General features: G+C 47.0%; 3 protein-coding genes across 12 annotated transcripts in view; 1 reads left to right on the top strand and 2 right to left on the bottom strand.

The window, feature by feature from the left end:
- Cryzl1 (crystallin zeta like 1) overlaps positions 1-13,185 on the bottom strand; it is a 43,200-nt gene extending 30,015 nt beyond the window's left edge. Inside the window, exons 1-3 of one of the 2 annotated variants that reach the window (XM_052159145.1) lie at positions 13,088-13,185; positions 2,680-2,751; positions 2-79 (exon numbers count right to left, since the gene is read on the bottom strand). In XM_052159145.1, the coding sequence (XP_052015105.1) occupies positions 2-79; positions 2,680-2,745 (144 nt within the window). In that variant the 5' untranslated portion in view covers positions 2,746-2,751; positions 13,088-13,185. The remainder of the gene's footprint in view (position 1; positions 80-2,679; positions 2,752-13,087) is intronic. The other variant, XM_052159147.1, reaches the window with a different exon arrangement.
- A 591-nt stretch (positions 13,186-13,776) lies between these two features.
- LOC127666290 (translation initiation factor IF-2-like) lies at positions 13,777-14,499 on the bottom strand. Its single transcript, XM_052159095.1, has one exon. The coding sequence runs from the start codon at positions 14,497-14,499 to the stop codon at positions 13,777-13,779; it is 723 nt and encodes a 240-aa protein (XP_052015055.1).
- Positions 13,874-20,806, top strand: part of Itsn1 (intersectin 1) — a 178,681-nt gene continuing 171,748 nt past the window's right edge. For 2 of the 9 annotated variants that reach the window (XM_052158677.1, XM_052158676.1), the window contains exon 1: positions 13,874-14,110. The gene's annotated coding sequence lies outside the window, so the exon portion shown is untranslated. The remainder of the gene's footprint in view (positions 14,111-20,806) is intronic. The other 7 variants (XM_052158686.1, XM_052158687.1, XM_052158684.1 and 4 more) reach the window with 5 other exon arrangements.

Here is a 20,806-nt window from a genome sequence, read left to right as displayed (position 1 = left end):
CCTTTGTGTTTATGTGGCTCAGGGCACAGGCTTTAACTTGAACCCTCACAAAGTTATCCTCTGTAACAGGGACATTTTCCTAGAACCAAATAACAGAAGGCTGTGTTACACATCCCGTGAGAACATCTGTTCCTCTTGTGAAAATGTCCACATAGAACTGAAGACAGAGACTGATGCCAAGTCCCATGAGCATCCTAGGGTTAAAAGGTGCAAATAAACATCTAATGGTATATGATACAAAAAGGAAAAGAAAAACGGAGGGTTGTAACTTTTAAAAGCATTCAGATCTTTATTTTAGAAGCACTCAAACACCAGCACAGACGCTGTACTCATAGACTCTGCTTCATAAACCAGAACAGCAGACACCGTATTTTAACTTAAATTCTTCAAGCTGTCAGATCTTTACAGTATACATACAACAAACAGCTTTTACTGAAATGTGGAATTCCAGTAAGGCAACCAAGGCAAAACTGAGTCATTCAGAGACATCCAACTAAATGATTAAATATAACGCCCTTCTCCTGGCGTCTGTATTCCAGACCATGAACTGAAGCATGTCCCTAAGTGACATGAGGACAGACCCTGCAAACGGCTGCTGTCCCTTCGTAGGAACCACTGGGCTTTACCTGCCACACACAGCATCCTGGGAGCCCTTGTACAAGATCTTGAATTTGCTGTTTAGTGATACAGATGAAGGCATTAGTATTGATGAATTTGTTAAGTATACCTAGATGAGTTTTACTGGAATGCAGCCAAGCCTTAGTTTCTTTTTCTGACAGTGGTAGGAGGTTAGCTGACTGAAGCGTAGACCTTAGACTCCTGATCTCCTCACTCGAGGGTCAGGGAAGGACAAGAGAGAAAACACTCTGTTTCTGACACAGAAATGGTGACCACTGAGAAGCCGACAAAGCAGAGCCCCTGTTCTCATCTTGAATCCCACAGGGGGATGACCTGGCTTGATGCAAACCTTTCTAGTAGTCACCACTACGTCATTAAAAGATTAACGAGTAGTTGGGCCGTGGTGGCGCACGCCTGTAATCCCGGCACTCTGGGAGGCAGAGGCAGGTGGATTTCTGAGTTCGAGGCCAGCCTGGTCTACAGAGTGAGTTCCAGGACGGCTATGGCTATTCAGAGAAACCCTGTCTCAAAAAAAAAAAAGCCAAAAAAAAAAAAAGATTAACAAGTAAGGTAAGTTTAGGAAGCTCCTGAATTTGTATAAAAAATAAGTCTTTTTTTCTCCTGTTTAATAATACAGACATTTCCTTTTTTTTTTTTTTTTTTTTTTTTTTTGGTTTCTCGCCTGCCTCTGCCTCCCAAGTGCTGGGATTAAAGGCGTGTACCACCACCCATGGACATTTCCTATCACATGGCAACAGTCTGAAAACTTGCTTCTGCATGGTGCTCACGGTGAGTCTTCCCTGCTGCTGGGGAGCTGGGGTGCTCTGCAGAGTGGGCTACTGAGCTCCGTCCGTTTCCCTGGCCTTTTCGTAATGCGTACGCTTAGCACTGCTCTGCCTTCCCAGGACCTTTCGCAGCACCACGATTCAGCAGCTCCTTTTAAAGAGCACTTTATTTACACATATTATGTGTATCTGTGACTGTGGTTTGTGCACATGAGTGCAGTGTCCCTGGATGCCAGAGAGGGCGCCAGAGCCTCTGGGTGATTGTGGGCCACCTGACATGGGTGCTGGGATGCAAACTTGGGCCCTCAGCCCTGCAGCAGCTCCTGTCACACACACACACACACACACACACACACACACACACACACACACACACACAGTCACACTACAACATGAACCACCACTGTCACAAAAAGTCAAGGGGAATAATACAGGAGCTGGGCTTCAGCTCTTGCTCATTTAGTTCCTCCTAACCAATACCATTTAAAAGTGAGTCTGGGGCCGTGGCTGGCTTTACCGGGCAGGTAAAGGTGCTTGCTTGCCCCACAAGCCTGGCAATCTGGGCTTGGTTCCTGGCACCAATGTAAAGGCAAAAGAAGAGAGCCAACTCCATGCAGTTGTCCTCTGACCTCTACATGTGTGTCATGGAATGTGCACTGTCTCTCTCTCTCTCTCCCTCCCTCCCTCCCTCCTCCTCCCGCTCCCTTCTTCCTTCCTTCTCCCCCCACCTCTGTCTTTCATATACATGTATACATACCACATCTCATGAAAAAGGGGGAATTATAGACACACTTACATATACACAGACACACACAGACACACACACACGTTTTTGTTAGTGGGTCATTACTGTTATGGTTAGAGCTAATAGTGTTAACTTGACAAAACATATTCACTTGGGAGACAGGGACACTCAGAGGAGTGTGCCTGTGAGGAATTGTCTCAATGGCTAGTGTTTAGTGAGATGGAAGGACGGGCCCACAACAGGTGGCACCACTCCTGGCTGGGTCCTGTGTGTGACAGAGAGCTGGGCAGCAGCATGCACCCATCTCTTGTTCCCTGAGTGCCTTGTGACAAGCAAGCTGCCCTGCGACACGCTGCCTCACGCCGCAGTGGCTGTGACTTCCTGTCATGGATTTCAGCCTGGGAATGAGAGAAAAGAACCTTCTCCCTCAAGTTACTTTTGCCTGAGCATTTTCTCTTGGCAACTAAAACCAAACAAAGGCAACTACATACGGAAAGAAAATATTTTATCTCAATTAATAATTATTCTTACCTTTTCTTGAAATACAAATGTTACTTCTTCATTTGTAGAACTCTGTTGAAAATACAAGCCTTTCATAGTTACCTATACAAACCAAAAAAGATAAAAGTTTTTTAAAAAAGTTTTCTTGAGGGCTGGAGATAGCTAGTTAAAAGCACTTTCTGCTCTTTCAGGGGACCGAGGTTTGATTCCTAGTACCCACAGAGTGGTCTACAACCATCTCTAACTCCAGTTCCAGATCATCTGAGGCCTCCTTCTGACTTGAGCAGTAGGCATGCACACGGTACACAGACATAAATGCAGGTAAAACACACCTACACATAGGCAAAATTTTAAGCAAAATTTAAAAACTAAAAATAATAACAATGAAGTCTACTTATTAAACGAAAGTAAACTAGACTAGACATGGAGTAAACTCCATCTAGACACGAAGGAAAAGGTGACTGTAGACGCAGCCCTCAGGCAAACACATTCAGATAGCACTCAAACAGGAGTCCACAGCAGAGGGACTGGTGCTTGCCTGGGATCCTAGCACAGAGAAGCAAGCGGCTGGTGAGCCAGAGCTGAAGGCTAACCTGGGCTCACAAGGGACAGACAGAGGAGATAAGGGTAGACCGAGACAGACTAGGATCAATACCCAAGCTATCACAGGAGCTTTCTGAAGGGTCAGATTTCAGGCGTGGTGGTAGTCTAGACTCTGCACTCAGTAAGCTGAGGGAGAACTGCAAGTTTGAAGCTAACCTGGATTAGATAGTTAGACTTTGTCTAAAAAGAAAGGGGGGAGGGTGGTAAGAGCACCGTCTGTTCTTCCAGAGGTCCTGAGTTCAATTCCCAGCACCCACATGGTGGCTCACAACCATCTGTAATGAGATCGGATGCCCTCTTCTGGTGTGTCTGAAGACAGGGACAGTGCACTCATATACATAAAATAAATAAATCTTAAAAAATGAAAGAAAAATGGGGGAGGGGAGGACTTCTGTTTCCTATTCAGTAACAAATATTGTATGTATTTAAAAAAGAGTGACAATTTTTTTTTTCCAAGACAGGGTTTCTCTGTGTAACCCTGGCTGTCCTGGAACTCTGTAGACCAGGCTGGCCTCAAACTCAGAAATCCTCCTGCCTCTGCCTCCCAAGTGCTGGGATTAAAGGCGTGCACCACCACTGCCAGGCTGACAAAAATATCTTAGAAGAGCCACACAGGCAGGCCAAAGGTGCTCAAATGTAACCAAATGCTCCCATGATGAAGAAGAACGTAAGGTAAGAGTGGGCAGCCAAGACGCGCCCCATAGAGTGTGCTCGGGAGTGTTCTGGGGCATTCTTGGTCTGTAAGTCCTACTGCAGAACGAATGCTGACCTCAAACTCATAGGGTGTGCTGTGCCCAAATCCTCTAAGTCTTTCTAGTTTTTATGTTTTAGTGAAATGTGTTTTAGATTTACTGATGAGTGCTCGCATGTGTGCTCGCATGCATGTATGTGTGTGTATATCCAGAGCATGGCAGTGTGTGTGCGCGTGTGTGTGTGCGCACGTGCGCGTGCGTGTCCCCCAGAGCATGGCATCGGCTATCTTCCTCAATGCCTCTTATCATCTCATATATTGAGACCAAGTCTCTCTCTTGACTCCCACTGGTCTGGACTGGACAGCCAGTTTGCTTTGGATTCCAGCTGACAGCTGCACACACCGAGCTGAGTGTTAGGCCCTGGACTCCAGTCCTCACCCTTGGATGGCAGAGTCTTTGCCCATGGAGCGCTCTCCCTAGTCTTTTTAATGGAAGTATTTCCAGCTGTTGATACCCTGGGAAGTTCATAAATTATCTTTAAGGATCTCATAATTCTGTGTTGTTATTTAAACTGCATCCCTAGTGGGCCCAGAACTCACTGTAGCCCAGACTAGCCTAAGTTCCCAGGAGTCCCCCTGCCTCAGCTTCCAGAGTGGAAGGATACAGGTATGACCCACTGTGCCTAGACTGTCTAATTTTCCAAACTGTAAACTTTACAGAAATATAGCCGGATGCATGCAGACCCTTAGGGAGGAGTTTGTCTGCTGGGGAGTGCACGTGCTCATGTCCCAACAGGAGCTACTCCCCAGCTTCTGAAGCTCTAAGCAACTCTGCCAGGCTCTGACCTTCCTTCCCCTAAGGACATGAAACAGCCTGAATTTTAACAAACAGACTAGCTCCCTTTGAAGTACACAGACATAAGATTGCACGGCTCTACCTTTACTTAGTTTCCTCCAATGTGGCATTCTTGGGCCTCACTCCAGATGCTGCTGAGAGCTGGGGGTCTGTGCTTTCTCGCTGCTGCATTCATGTTGGGAAATGCTACTGTTTGCTGCTGACAGCAGTCATGCACAGAGAATTTCTGAGTACACTGTTTTATATTACTGAATGGACGAGGAAGCTACCTGCACCTCTATCCACCAAGCAGGGAGACGGGACACCAAGGAGACTGCATCTTATAGGGATTAAGTCACTAAGCTCCGGACCAGCTGGGCCGGAGCCTGGACAGTCATCTTACCAATGAGAGCCAGTGCTCGGGCACGCTAGCTCCTCCCCTGTGCTTTGGCCTATTTGTTTTGAGTCAGGGTCTTGATTTATAGCCTCTGTCACAATATTAATTGTTTCTACTGAGCTGCTGATATGATACACTCACCTAGAACTACAATACTTTCTCCTGTGGGATTGACTATTCAGTTGCAATAGATCTGTTTTGACCTGCAGGTTCCAAAGCCCCCCATCAAAATCAGTGGGGTACCTTCTTTATAAATTATTAGAATTTCTGAGTTCACAATAGCAGCTCTTAAGCCGTGTGCAGGTCCTCTGAACAAGAGGCCCAGTGGCCTGCATAGCTCTCATGCCCAGGAAACCAGCTCCGGGTGCCAGGGCCTCTGTGGACCTAAAGACCTCTGTAAAAGAGTTGCATTGAGTAGCTGAGTAATAGTTACTGCTCTCTAGGATGAGAAAATCAAATGTAGAGACTAACCACAAACACGCCTTTAAGACATGGGATTTGGTAGCTTGTCAACAGGGCACAAAGACAGTGGGAACATGGCTAACAGCAGGTCTTATCAGCATCAGCACAGTGCCTGTGTGTGTGTGTGTGTGTGTGTGTGTGTGTGTGTGTGTGTGTGTGCGCGCGCGCGCGCGAATGCGAGGGGAGAAGAACATAAACAGACTCAGCCTGCATCTCCCACTTACGTATTTCAGGTTCTGCCCAGCTTTCTAGGCTAACTGCAGATTGCTGTTCTACCTTATTCCACCCACAGTGTCTCAGCACAAACCTGTTTGATCAAGTCAGTGTGATTTAGCCCCACACGCCACTCCTACCGCAGTGTTTAGAGGCCCAGAACAGTCCTGGACAGTGCACTGCATGGACCCACTGATGCAGCGTGTGCACATTCCAGATCCTCTGTACAGCCTCACAATGGGAGGAGCACACCCACTGCCCACACTTGCAGGTCACCCTCAGTGGGAGGAGTGTACCCCACACTCGCAGGTCAGTTTACTTACTAAGGAGTAAGCTTCCCTGGCCAGTGCTTAGGCACATTAACTCCTTCCCTGTGCTTTGCTTTTGTTTTTGTTTTTTTTTTGTTTTTTTGTGTTTGGTTTTTTTGAGACAGGGTTTCTCTGTGTAGCCCTGGCTGTCCTGGAACTCACTCTGTGGACCAGGTTGGCCTCAAACTCAGAAATCTGCCTGCCTCTGCCTCCCAGAGTGCTGGGATTACAGGCGTGCGCCACCACCGCCCGGTTCCCTGTGCTCTGCTAATTGGTTTTGAGGCAGGGACTTGATTTGTAGCCTTGCCTGGCCTTGAAGTCTCATCCTCCTGGCTGCCTCCCATGCACTGGGATCACAGGTGTGCAGCACATGCCGAGTGACAGCCATTATTACATAAGCGAATCTCTGCTCCTATTTAGTCTTGACTTACCCGTGTTGCCTTTTTTCCAAGTAGAATTCTATAGTAACACCCTGAGTTCAGACAGTTCCCTCTGTAGTTCTAGAAGCCGCTGTTTTCTCTGCCTACTGAATCTTTGACATGTGGCCTGAGTCAATAATGTACTTGTTTCAAAGGCCTGGGAGACAGTTCTGCATTCCCTAGGATCTTCTTGAAAGGGCGGGGGTTGGGGGTGGGGATGGGGTGGGGGGGGGTGGGGGGGGTGGGGGGGTGGAGTAAGGATTAGTTAATCTAATTAACAAATGTGTGGGTTCAAAACTATTCACACTACAACATAAAGAAAAAAGAGTGTTTAAAAATACTTTCTTTCCATTTTAATCTGTGTGTCTATGTGTCTTGAAGGACGGCTCAACCGGGCAAGGGATCTGCTGTCGAGCCTGACAACCCAGGTTCAGCCCTACAATCCCCAAGGTGGAAGGCGAGACCTGACGCTCCGACGCTGGCCTCGCTCCGACGCTGGCCTCGCCTCTGGCCTGCACGAGCACATGTGCATGTTTACACACTGTAGGGAAACACATAAATATCTGATTGAAAGATTATGCTGTGAGTGAATGGCTGCGCAGGACAGAGAGGATGCTGGGTCCTCCGGAGCTGGGGGAGAGGCTCTGGGAGCCTCTCCAGTGCTGGCCTCTCTCTCCAGCCCTTAAAGGGGCCGCTTATCTATTTATTTACTTCAAAAGCAGATATAAGAAAAATCAAGATCAGGAAATAGTATTTGATTTACAATTCTACCACCCTTTCTGCCCCTTCATAAAAATAGGAATTCTGAGCTTTTAGCACTAAAAGTATTATAAGATGGGTGTAGTTAAGGCCCATGTGGCTTCTTAGGCACTGGTCTGGGTTAACAAAAGACTTGAATTCACTAATAAAATTTTTAATTATTTAAAGATACTTGCACATAGACAATAACTCCAAAGTCTGATAGAATTAGACATAAAGATGAGACTATGCCCTCTCATTTCTAAGAATGTTATATTATTTGAAATATTATGTGACCTGATATAAACTTTGCTAAATCACAGAACTGCTACATAATTTTATTTATTTGCAGTGCTGAGGATTGAACCCAGGGCCTCATCGAAGTTATGTATGTGTGGCACTACTGAGAACAACCTTAATACAACAGCTAAAACTTTTTATGTGCTCTTGGTTTTGTAATAGAGTCTCCCTATGTAGCCCAGGCTATCCATGAACTGTAGCCTTAGCTAGCCTTAAACTCCTGACCTACCACATCCTTATCAAACTTTTTAATGACATCAAGTGTGTTTGACAGGTGGGTAGGGCTGGAGATGGTTTAGTGGTTAAGCGCTCTGGCTGCTCTTGCAGAGGACCCTGCATCCACACTGAGGCTCACAATTGTCTATGGCACAAGTCGTAGGGGATCTAGTGCTCTCCAAAGACACAAACCTACATTCGGGCAGAACACCCAGATACATAAAATAATAATAATGATTTAACAAGACAATGTTGGCACACTCCTTTAATCCCAGCACTTGGAAGGCCGAGGCAGGTGGATTTCTGAGTTCGAGGCCAGCCTGGTCTACAGAGTAAGTTCCAGGACAGCCAGGGATTCACAGAGAAACCCTGACTCAAAAAACCAAAAAACCAAAACCAAACCAAACAAACAAACAAAAAAACCCCAAAACATTTAAAAGGTAGGTAGGCTGAGAAACATGCAGATTTGACATTTTACAAGTCTGTAAGAGCTGAAAACAAAACTGAGGGTCGTGTTAGCCATATTTTAAGTGTTTATAAAGTCATGTATTAACATTCTAAATCTGCAGAAAATTAGGAAGGATGTTGACTTAAGATTTGGCTGTGCAAACAGAGGGGCAACTTGACACACACTAAGCAGCCAACTCTAAGTACTAGTACGTCATAAAAGGAGGGATGTGCCAGGGGACTTCTCCAGAGCCAAGGGGAAGAGATTTCAGATGGCTTCATCTCTGTTGTAACAGCAAGAACTGCCCTGGCTCACCTCCTACCACACTCGGTTACCCACGGAGCTCATCTGCTAATGACTGTGAGCCAACCTCTGCACATTAGCCCTTACCTACACTTTCAGGAGGAAGGACCCTTCAAAGTAGACAGATCCATAGTGGATATCCACTACAGGACGGGCAGAGATGATCTGGTAGTGGTGTCATGCTGGACACATCACAGAAAGTCCGGCACATAATGTGTTGCTATAAAACTTAACAAAAGAAAGTTTTTTTCAGACAGGGTCTCTCTATGTAGCATTGGCTGGCCTGGAACTCACAAAGATCTGCCTGTCTCTGCTTCCAGAATGCTGGGATTATAGGCATGCACCACCACATTTTGCAAGACTTACTTCTTGCAATTCTTATTCATGAACACTCATGAACATTCATGAGTGACTGTGTGGTAGTATGCCACGTGTAAACAGTGCCTACAGAGGGCGCTGGATCCCCTAGGACTTAAATTACATATGGTGGTCACCTGCCTTGCAGGTGCTAGGAACTAAAGCCAGGGTTCTCAGAAGAGCGGTCAGTGCATTTAACCACTGAGCTGTCTCACCCGCCCCCTGTAAGAATGTTTCCCTTGTGTAATTTAAGTATTTCCAAGACAAAGTCTAGCTGTGTAGCCCTAAATGACCTGATATTCACTATGTTGACCAGGTTGGATTTGAATCTGCAAAGAGCTTCCTATGACTGTAATATGAAACTTAGAAAGTTATGTGGTCCTTATTCCTAGAAGTACTTAAATAGGCTGGATACCATTACAGGGATTCCAGCACCAGGTCAGTGGGACAGGGGACCAGATGGCGTTTAAAGTCTCTTCCAATGACAATTTTTTTTTTTGAAAGGGTAGCCCAGGCTAGTCCCAAACTTGCTACTCAGCCAAGAATGGCCTTGAACTCCTGTACCTTAAGCCTCCGTCTCCCAACTGCTGGGTCAGGTATGTGCTGTCAACAGGCTAACAAGCCGCAGCTCTACAAATATTATCAAGTCATACTTGACTGATTTTATACATTGTGGCATAGTTCCCTCATTGTATGCAACTTGAAAATTAAAGATCTGGAGAGAGGCAGAAAAGGTGTATGTTACGCAAGCAGATAGTATGTGTTTAGAGATGTCATTATCTATTCAAGAAGTTTTCAACAGGTGCCTGTTGAGCAGGGAGCAGGCACCCATCAAACACCTGTTCTTTAAATCACAAAGAAAATGTAATGCTTTCTCCCACACTCCTCAGGAGAACTATAGTCTATTAAGTTGAGTTTTCACCTAGAGTGTACACGGCTTTAGGGCTGCAAAGGTGGCTCAGTGGTTAAGGGTACTGACTACTCTTCTAGAGGACTCAGGTTCAATTCCCAGGACCCACATGGTGCCCAGGCTATAATTCTGGTTCTAAGGGAACCTGGTGCTTTCTTTTGGCATCTGAGGGCACCCAACAAAAATGTTAAATATTTAGATACATGAGGGCAAAACAGCCAGAATATAAAATCAAATACACAAAATGTGGATCCCCTAGGACTGGAGTTATATATAGCTGTGACCTGTCATACAGGCGCTAGGAACTGAACCCAGGGTTCTAGAAGAACAGTCAGTGTATTCAGCCACTGAGCTGTCTCTCTGGCCCCCTGTAAGAATGTTTTGCTTGTATATTTTAGGTATCAGATATTTAAATAAGACAGTGCACTCTTAAACAAGCTAAAATAATAAAATGCCTGGGATTTCTTCCATCAGATGTTTCCCTGTCGCCGTCTTGGGGGTGTGAGTGGCTGGCTGGGAAGGTGGCAGGCCATTACCTCCACTCCTGCTACTCAGTGTGGCCGAGCAGCCGAGGCCTAACCTGTCATCTACATCAAGGCGGCCTGGGCACGCGGCCCCGGGGCACTCCACGTGGAGAGCTGTGAGCCCCGGGACAGGTAACTGAAGGTCCTCCCTGTCTCTTGGCCTCCCCCCTCTTGTCCACCTGCTGCTGTCATGGCAACTGTAGATGACGACATGTTTGGCAGCTCTTGACAGAGTCTTGGAGAAACACATGGCTGTGGAACACACATTACAGCTTTGGGGTCAGTATGCACTGAAGGTGAGAGAGGTGGCAGCTGGTGCTCCTCCCCCAGCTCAGTAGCCCACCTCCTTTCCTGGGAGCACCGCCTCTGTTTGTATTCCACGCCTAACTCTGGAGGCATCAATTTTCCTGTGTCTCTCCTGGTGGCTGCCAGGAGTCTACCTAACCTATGCCATGTTTCCCTTCAAAACTCTACTAAAATGTCCTTGAGCTCCCTTATGGGAAGACAGACAGAGAATTGAAAGAGGAAACAACCTTGTAAAGTCTAGTATATAAACTGGAAGGCAATCCCTCTGGGAAGCAGTATACTCTGCCATGTCTATTGACAGTTCTCAGCTCCGTGTTGTCTTAGTCTGCAAAGCTCCGCAGTTAGCCAGCAGAGCTGGGGAGGCTGAGGCCAGCCGGCCTGGACCAGCTACTGAGACAGGGGACACTGTGTCTGTGGCCCTTCACTCTTTCTTGCTACTTTGAGGCAGTCTCACTAACTTGTCTAGGCTGGCCCTGAACTGCCAATCCACTGGGTGGGATCCCAGGCCAGCAGCACTAAGGGGAGACACTGTGATCTCAGAGTGAGCCGTTTCATTTTATGAGTTCTCAAGCCAGCCCTCCTCCTTGAGGGAGGCAGGCACACAAATGAATCAAGACTTTCTGGTCCAGAGTCTCAAGAATCTCGTTCCGGCTTTCACCTCTCTTCTTAACTGAGTAGCATGGAGGATTTCAAAATACCAAAACACTTTACCAGGGATGCCAGGCAGCTTTATCTTTGTTTGTTTGAGACAGAGTCTCTCTATGAAGTCCTGGAACTTGCTCTGTAGACTGTGGTGGCCTTGAACTCATAGAGATCTGACTGCCCCTGCATCTCAAGAGCTAGGATCAAAGGCATGTGAGCCACCGTGCCTGGCCAGATGCCCCCATCTTAATTTACAAAAGCTTATCGAAAATGTACATGTGTAGGTGTTTAGCCTGCAGGTGTGTCTGCATCCCACCTGTGTGCCCTGTGCCATTGGATCAGAAGAGGGCTTCAGAGCCCCCAGAACCAGAGTAACGCAGACGGTGTCTGTGTGGCTGTGAGCCGTGGTCCTCTGAGAGAGTAACAAGTGCTCCTATCCTGAGCCAGCTCCCCAGTCTTGGGCAGCTTGATTTTACATGGGGGACACTGTCTCAAATATGAACATCTCAACTCCTTCTACATGCTGAAATGGAAGTGTGGATGAAATTAGTTAGAGAAGCCAGTAATAATTACACATTGCCGTGGTTGATGCCTAAGATTTAGAACGCCTGAGAGACAGGATCCCGCAATAGTATACAGGATGCATCCAGGACTGAGTATGGTATGCACTCATTATGAAAGTTGATTTTTAATTAAATATTACTTTTCCTAGTAAGTTCAGCATCATTGTCTTGAAAGTAGTTCTGAACCCATGTAACAGAGCAGCAAAGGGATGGTCTCTGGCGATCACATGACTAACACTGCTGTGTTTCTGCAATGGTCCCTCATGTCATCTGGATTTGTATAGCAGCAATAGCCACAGGTGGCTACTAAACACTGGAGCAGTGTGCAGTTAGGATGGAGGTATGCTGTGAGGGTAAAATGCACAACAGATCAGTAAGGTTTAGTATTTAAAGAATACACTATCTCACTCAAATATCTGATTTTTTAAAGGTTGAAATAATATTTGGATAAACTGGTTTAAAAGAAATATAAAATTAATTTCATGTGGTCTCTTCACTTTCCAAATGTGGCTCCCAGAAAAATCTAAAAGCACCTAGGTGCCTTGAACATCTGTCCTGGACAGACAATGCAAAACTCAGCTACTGTGGACTGGCTATACTTGGGAGTTTTTTAAAATGCCCATACTCAAAATATTCTCTTTTTTAAAAAAGCAAATGAAGACCCATCAGGCCCAAATCCAAAATCAGTATCTGTGCTTCCTCACGACCCTGAAAATATTCTTTAGTATGGCTCAAGTATGGACAGCTCAATGAAACAGGCAATTCCAGACCCCAGGCCCCATTACTGTGAACAGCCACCCTTGCTTGCTTTAGGAAACCTCTTACTGGAAATGCAAAGAGAAGGGTAAGAAGGGTGACAAGGGAAGTAGTAACGGAGACAGCATCAGAAACAGACAGAGAGAAGCTGGGGGCGGGGAGGATTCAACCCAGGAGAAAGGCATTTCTATACCATTGCCTACACAAACGCGGAGGATGAAGCAAAGATCATTCTACATTCAAAACCTATCCAGGGTCAGGAACTGTCCGTCAAATCTAGTATTACCCGCCCCTCAGCGGCCTCAGCCAAGCTAGGCCTGAGCCAGAGCAGCTCTGAGGTCGGCGTGTGATGCGAAGCACCAGTCTCCCCAGGCTCCTTCAGGCGTGTCTCCATCTTTCGCCCAAAGTCCCATTTCACGAGACACACATCGTTCTTTCCTGGCTCACCTGGCTCGGAGTAACCTCAACCGCCAGCGCCTTCGCCGCCGCCACCTTCCCAGTCCTTCTGCAGAGAGCCCGCCTTCTTGGGTCCAAACAGTACTGCCATTGGTCAGACTGCCCGTCACTACCGCAGGATGACCGATCTAGGGGAGGCTGTGACGAACGCCATAGCAACCGAACCCGGAACTACAACTCCCAGCATGCTCCTCCCCGTAGAGAGGCGAGTTGCCGCCCCAGGGACCACCAATAAATGGGAGAAGTTGGGCGTTGCCAAGATGGGTTCCGTTTTATGCAAATTAGAGTAAAAGGCCACACCCTTCCTCATTCCAACCGCACCCCCTACCATCTTTCTTCAGTCTTTGTCTCTCTTGCCTTCCGTCCCCACGTTCTTTCTGCAAAACCTTCAATTTAGTTGAATGTATCCTAGCTATTGTCGCGCATAGAAAAGGGCAAAGGGCCAAATCGCGAAACAAGATCTCCGCACGCATAGACCAGAAACCTCTAGTTATGCCTTCATGGGACGAGACTAGGGATGGGAGGAAAAAAAAAGGAGTGCTTTTTGAATCGCTTAATTGGTTTATCTGGTTGTCATTCTGTACACCTCTATTTCCTTTGGCTTTTTTTTTCCCACCCAGTGGGCGGAGTCGCAGGAAAGAGCAAGAAGGCGTGGTCGCCACCGTCCGATTGGCAGGCAGTTATCCCCGCCCATCTATGGGTGGAACGGAGGGCTGGCTGTGGGCGGAGGGGCGGCGGCGGAGGGAGATGAGGAGATAGGCGGGAGCGAGGGAGCGAAGGAGCGAAGGAGGGCGAGAGGAGTGGAGCGGCACGGGGAGGGCGCACAGCTTGGTTGCTCCGTAGTACGGCGGCTCGCAAGGGAGCATCCCGAGCGGGCTCCGGGACGGCCGGGAGGCAGGCGGGCGGGCGGGCGGGGATGGTGTGCGCGGCTGCGGACCCTGCGTTCCTCCGCGCGGCGTGCGGGCTGCACTGATTTGTGTGAGGGGCGGCCGCGCGCACCCGCCCGGAGATGAGGTGAGGAGCTGAGGAGCTGACGCGGGCGGCCTGGCGCGCGGGCGGGGGTCGGCGATGGCCGCCCGGGGTCGGGTCCAGCGGCCGGGCGCGCGTCCCCGCGGCCGCCGTCGCCGCTCCGCCTGGTCTTTCTCATCCTCCCCGGGGGCGGTGGGGCGGGCGGGCCGCGGCAGTGGCGTCCGCGGGACGGGCTCGGGCTGAATGGGCGTCCGCAGCCACGGCCGGCCGGCGCTCCCGAGGGGGCATCGCGGCGGGCGGTCCTTCCACCGCTGACCCCTCTGCCCTCGGCCGCCGGAGGGTGGCGGGCCGGCCCGGCCTCCCGGGTATCCCGAGCTCGCGGGAGCCGCATCGCGCCGCCCGCGGGTGCCCCCGGCCTCGAGTCCGCGGCTCATCCTTTTTCTCTAGCGCCCGCTTGGAATACCCTGTCAAGTGAAGGGCGGTCAATGCCGTTTCTCGCCGAAGTGGTGCGGCCGGGGCTGGCCCTGGATGGCATTTAACAGAAAGCGGCTCCCCTTGCAGCGGGCGCGCGTCCCCTTGGTCGGCCGCTTCGCCCTCCTTGGCGCACGCACTGACTCGGGTTTCTGATGTGGACCCAGGGCACAATTGCGGTCCCTTCTTGGGGGGGGGGGGGACCAGGAAATGCAATCCGGATTCCCAGAAAAACAAAAAAAAGAAAGAAAAAAAAGCAAGGAGGAGCTGGCTGGATCCCTTCACTTCTGTTTGCCTTTGCTTCGGAGGACAACTTCGCTGATCCTCTTGCCTATGCGCAGTCTATTGTTGTGATTCAGACTACAGGCTTTGCTTTTGAAGGAATAGATTAGTGGCTTCTTGCTGCAGCTTGAGGGTGTAGAGGTATTTGGTAGCATGGTGAAAGTTTGCGACGTCGCCCTCATCACTGCTTTTCGGAAAACAGAACCAACCTGGAAATGTAAATGAATGCAGACTCTGGCCAGATGCGGTTCTTTTGTGCTTATCTGTTGGTATCTTTCTCTTGGTACTTGGTGGCCTGGAAAAAAATAAAGAGTCTGATAAATAGTACAGATAGTGAAAGCATAGGAACAAATGCCTGTGGGAAATACCAGTTCTATTTCCAGGGAGGCCGTTTTACTAATCCCGCTGAATTGATGAAGAGAAAGGCTTGCTCCTGGATTATGTCGTGGACAGGATGTGAGGGCAGGAGCTAAGGAGCCTGCAGGCCAGCTGCCTGGCAGGGTGCTTCTCTAAATGCTCGTAGCTGGAGGGCTGTATTTATTTGTTGGGATACTTTTATTTTTTAGGAGCTGTTAACGGTGAAGAGTGCAGACGCATCAACAACCACCAATTATGGTTACCATTGTTGCTACCTTTTTTTTAAGTAGTTTGCTTGAAATGTCTTGTATGTGTGTGTGTGTGTTTCCTTATAACTTAAGAACTTTTTAAAAAGCAACATCTTTCTGTAGGAGATATGTAAAGAACTCAGGAGATTATAAAGGATTTAAATTAAGAAGTGAAAGACACTGATTTGGTGACAGGGCATAGATAGTTCTATACACTTTTAAGTAGCCACAGTAAGGCACCTCTCTTAGAGTACATGTTTAAAATATGGTATTTACTAAAAAAAATGTTATTGAAATTGCTGCAGATCATGGTACAGCCACAAAACTATTATTATTCTGCCTGAGTAAGAGAGGAACTTGAGCACATTTTTAATGTACTTTGGAACCCTGTGGATTGCTCAGATGCTGAGCATTGTGAAATAGGGCATAAACTGAGCGGTGGCAAGTCAGTTCCCTGAAATGTTTGTCGCTCAGCATTTTTCTCCCGTTCATTTGGCTGTTGACTAGCCGTTTCCTTTTCCTCTGGGCATTCTTTATCCTTTCCCCAAATACCTAGATTGAGACACCACACCCTTAAAACACTTCAAAGAGACTGAAAGGGACGCCCTGGTCAATTCCTCTGCCCTGCTTTTTCTCTCTTGGCGATTGAACCCGGACTTGGAGCATGCCAAGTGTGTGGCCCAGTACCTAGCAACACCCCCAGCTTCACATTGTCTTTGTGTGTGTGATGCTGGCATTTGAACCTGGGGCCTTGCGCTAGGCAAGTGCTACACAGTCTCTAGTCTCTCATCCTATTAATTTGCTCAACTTGTGACTTATAGAAAATTAATTATGTAGAGATTGGGCTGGTTTCTGTCAGACTTCTCTTCTTAGTGACTCCTTCCTGAATGGCTCCACTTGCTGGCTCCTTCTAAGTCTGGCATTCAGATATCTTTACTTCAGCTTAACAGGTTTCTGTCTCTCTACCTCGGCCAGACAATGGGAAGTTGTCAGTATTTTCAGTACAGTTTCCAGGAATTTCTCTAGGCCAGAAAATTTGGAGAACCTTGGTAGTGTGCTTTTTTCTTTCAGAGTGTCTCCTAAGACTGTCTCTGAAATGGTTAGCAAGCTTTTCAAATGGCAGAGGTTTTATATGTTATGATAGATGTTTCAGAAGAGCAGAGTTGGCTGTCTTGTGCCTAGAAACTAAACTAGTGTCCTTTGGATAATTGTGGAGTGAATGGGTGATCCTGGTGTTGTCTTTACCTGCTGAGTTGGTCACATCACAGAGTAGTCACAAGTGCTGTATCCTGACTAGTCAGTTCCCCTGAGCTTGACCAGTGTTGAATGTACAGTCTTGTTGGGTGGTGTGCTGGGAAGATATCTAGCAAACGTTGCCCTAAGGACTCAAAAAATTTAATATAGTGTCTAATCATTTCACATATCATTTTATAAATGATGATAATCCCAATGTAAGAATCATTTCTAGAAAACATGGACAGTAGGTTTGCTTTCCAATTTGACTTTCATGATATATGGCCTTTATTCACCTTTTACAGAGTCTACCACAGGGCGCTATACATTACAGATTTTATGTGGGAGAGTGCTAGATGCCATGTGAAACTCTGGAGAATATGAGATTTCATCACATATTGCAAATGGCTTAGATGTAGTCACCAAACCTCTCAATACCTCAGTTTTCTTTGCTAAAAATGGGAAGAATGGTAGTGGACTTTGCATATCTCTGTGTGCCCAGGCCTGCCTTCAAGTGCTGGGATTTCAAGCATGTGCCACCGTGACCTATACTTAAACACTGTCAGTTATTAAGTACTGGCTCACACTGATGGGAAGAATTGGAGTGTACAGTATATAAAAGCTGAAAGCGAATACTCTCGTGATCTCTGTACTGCTTTACTTTGTGGTCACAAGTAGAAACTCATTGTTTTGTAAAGGAAGTCTCTTGATAATTTATTGGTATTAAATAATGTATACTTTTACTTAATAAGCTACTAAGAATCATATATATAATTACAAAATAAATTTCATGATCACTTTCATCTTAATTGTATTACTTTAGAATAAATCTCAAATCATTTTAGAGTGAATAGCTAATCGCCTTTGTATTTAAAAAAAAATCACACAAAAATTGAAATACAGAAAAGTAAACACAAGGAAACCATGGAATACCCATAAATCCATGACCCGAGTCATACATACCAGATCATTTTTTGTGTGTACATGTGGCTGTTTGTGTACAGCTTTTGGTACAAAAATGGGGTCTTACTGTGCATGGCTGTCCCCCTCCTTCTCCTCTTCCTCATCTTCCTCTTTTTCCTTCTTCAAGATCCTGGCTAGCCAAGGCTAGACTCTAGATTGACCAGGCTGGCTTCTAACTTGCAATGATTCTTTCCCACCCTTTGCCTAAAAGGAACAGTTTAAAAATTATGGACCCCAACCCCACATACTCACATGAGGACTTGAATCAGGGTCATATAGGGCCTCTACCATTGAGCCAGTTTTCCAGTTTACTTTTTTTTTCTTTTTCTTCTCTTTATGTCTCTGTCAGGGAGAGGGAGAGAAGGTGTTTTGACCAGGCTATTGTCAGTCGCACGGAGATCCTCTTGCCCCTGCTAACCTGGTATTGGAATTCAGGCATGTTCCAACCACCATATCCAGCTCACAGATTTATTTTTTAACTTGTTTTCTCAACATCTAAAAAAAAAATCCTTCCATGTCTATAATATCAGTAGCTGAATAATACATCACTTTATGGATCTATGAGAATTTGACCAGCCGGGCAGTGGTGGCACACACCTTTAATCCCGGCACTTGGGAGGCAGAGGCAGGCGGATTTCTGAGTTCGAGGACAGCCAGGGTTAAACAGAGAAACCCTGTCTTGAAAAAACAAAAACAAAAAAACAAAAAAGAAAGAAAAGAGAATTTGGCCAACTTATGTGGCTTTAGTATGCCATTTTCCACCCTTGCTATACATATCCCCGCAGTGACTGGCTCTCCCTAATAGCATTTCTTTTTAACTTATTTTTGAAATTTTACTAATTTTTAAACATTTTTATGTAAATAGGTGTTTTGTCCACGTGTATCACCATGGTGATGCCCAAGGAGGCCAGAAAAGGGCATTGGAACCCCTGGAACTGAAGTTACTCATGGTCATAGATTGACCCCTGGTTGCCTGCAAGACTGGTCAGGGCTCTCTAGTCCCCTCCATGCATTTCTTAAGATTTCCCCTGCCCCCCCCCCCCCCCTTTTAGATGTGTTTCTAGGGAGATGGCTTAGTGGATAAAGTGTTTTTTGTTCATGCACAAGAAACTTGAGTTTGGATCCCCAGAGCCTACATAAAACCTGAGATGGTGACATGGGGAAGAAACATAACAAGTTAGAGGCCAGCCTCGCCCCAGGAGCAGGAGGCTGGAAGATCCCTGGGACCGGCTGGCTAGAACAGCTCTAGTTTCAGCAGTGGCCTGCCTCACAGAGTAATTGAGGAAATGACCTCCCAGTGCCAACCACATACACCACACGAGCACATGTATTTCAACACAGGTGCACACGTGTACGTACAACAAGTTTGTTACAAAGCCTAGGTTTCTCGAAGTGGGACTACAGAGTCAAAGGCTATGATAAAGATTTTTCTTTCTTTTTTTGTTTTTAACTATTCTTTCAGGGTTTCAGCCACATATGTAGTATGTCTGATTATCCCTCATTGCCCTCCCTGGTCTCCCTGCTTCTCATCCTCTTATTCCCAACAAGTCCCCTTCCAGATTTTACTTATGTTTTTCTTTCCTTTTTTGGTGGGTTGGGGAAGGGGGTGAGGGTGAGGGTACAGGGAGCACCCTGTGGCATTGCCACAGAGGAATATGCGTTCCCACTCCCTGTCAGTCATTAACTTGTCTGCAGCTCCTCAGGGAGAAATGGGACTTAGGAGCCCCTCCTCTCTCCACTGTGGGGTGTTGACGGCATCAGTCTTGGGCAAGCGACTTCTATTGCTGGGAGTTCATGGGTGCAGCAACCACGTCCTGTCCACAGGAAGCCTTTTCCAGTGCTCCTTCCCACCCTCTGGCTCTGACAGTCTCGCTGCCCTATAATGTTTGCGGAGCTCCAAGGGGGGGGGGGGCAACAGATGTCCTGTACAGGTCTAAGCGCTAGAAAGGTTAGAGTAGTTTACACTCATCACGGTGTGGCAGTCCCACTCATCACAGTGTGGCAGTCCCACCCCATGCTTCCCTTTGGAGTGACTTAACCAGTCTGAAACACAGTTTTGCTTATAGGTAGCTCGGGAAACTTTTAGCCAGGGCCCAGAACTCTTGACCTGTTTCGGGGACACATTTTTATGAGTTGTCATCCCCCCCACCCCCCCCACCCTGCCTTCTTGATATCTGTGGTTTAGGCAGTTAGAGATTTCTTATGTGGGGGGATTAGGTGGGCCTGGGCGTTATTTGAGCCGTCCCTTGAGCTGTCCAGGTAAGCTGGCTCTAGATGAGCAACTGTCTGGCAGTCATATCCCCCCTCTTTTAGTTTGCAGAGAGTTTCCTGAAAGTGCTCTGCATGAAAAACAGAATTAAAGCAGCAGAGAAGGATGGTAAGACTTGAAAACACAGCACTGTTACTTGTGTGGACTCGACCTGTGAGGGGGGGGCAGCTGGAATTTGAAGCGGCTGTAGAAGTTCTCTTCAGCACTACCAAGGCCTCTGTGCAAGATATTGCTGGTCCACTCAGAAAACCTTTAAAAATGAACCCCAAATCATGTGTTACTAAATGTGATGATGGGTTGGCTGAAATAAAGTTTGTAGCCACCTAACAAGCTGAATTTGAAACAAATTAACCTTTTTGAATTCATCCTTTTTCAACCCTTTCCCGGTAGAATCAATGATAAGTAACTTGTCTTACTAACCTATTGTCCAGACAGAATGTTGCTGAAACCATCCTGCCCTTTGTCCCCTGACCTGAGTTTATCTATGCTTTCTGACAAAGTGGGACAGCCAGGGTTTAGTTTTCAGCTGGCCATCAAACCCTATCTCATAGCTGCACAGCACGGGGCTCCCGGAGACTATCTGGAAGAGGAAGTGGTACCGAGTGCACTTTACCCTTCCCTGAGTGGTAGAATCAGGTGTTGAACTCAAGGATGTGGCTGGATTTTACGTTCAACTGAACTGGAATGTGAAAGTAACAAGGTCATAGCAAGCGGCCAAGTTTTATCCTCCATGGCTAAAATTAAATGCCCTCTTCTTACACCAGCGGGACAGCGCTTCCCATCTCCTTCTGCTGAGCTTTTGGCTTGCTTGCTCTTGAGGTTTTTTTCTTTTTCTGATGGTGTGAATTGGTAAGACTTGGATGCTATGCATGGGGTCATTGGCTTTTAATGTTGTATACTAAGGAAGACATTGACTTA

Source organism: Apodemus sylvaticus, chromosome 15 (genome assembly GCF_947179515.1).
Source record: "Apodemus sylvaticus chromosome 15, mApoSyl1.1, whole genome shotgun sequence".
Lineage (NCBI taxonomy): Eukaryota > Metazoa > Chordata > Mammalia > Rodentia > Muridae > Apodemus > Apodemus sylvaticus.
This window is presented reverse-complemented; position numbering and strand designations above follow the sequence as displayed.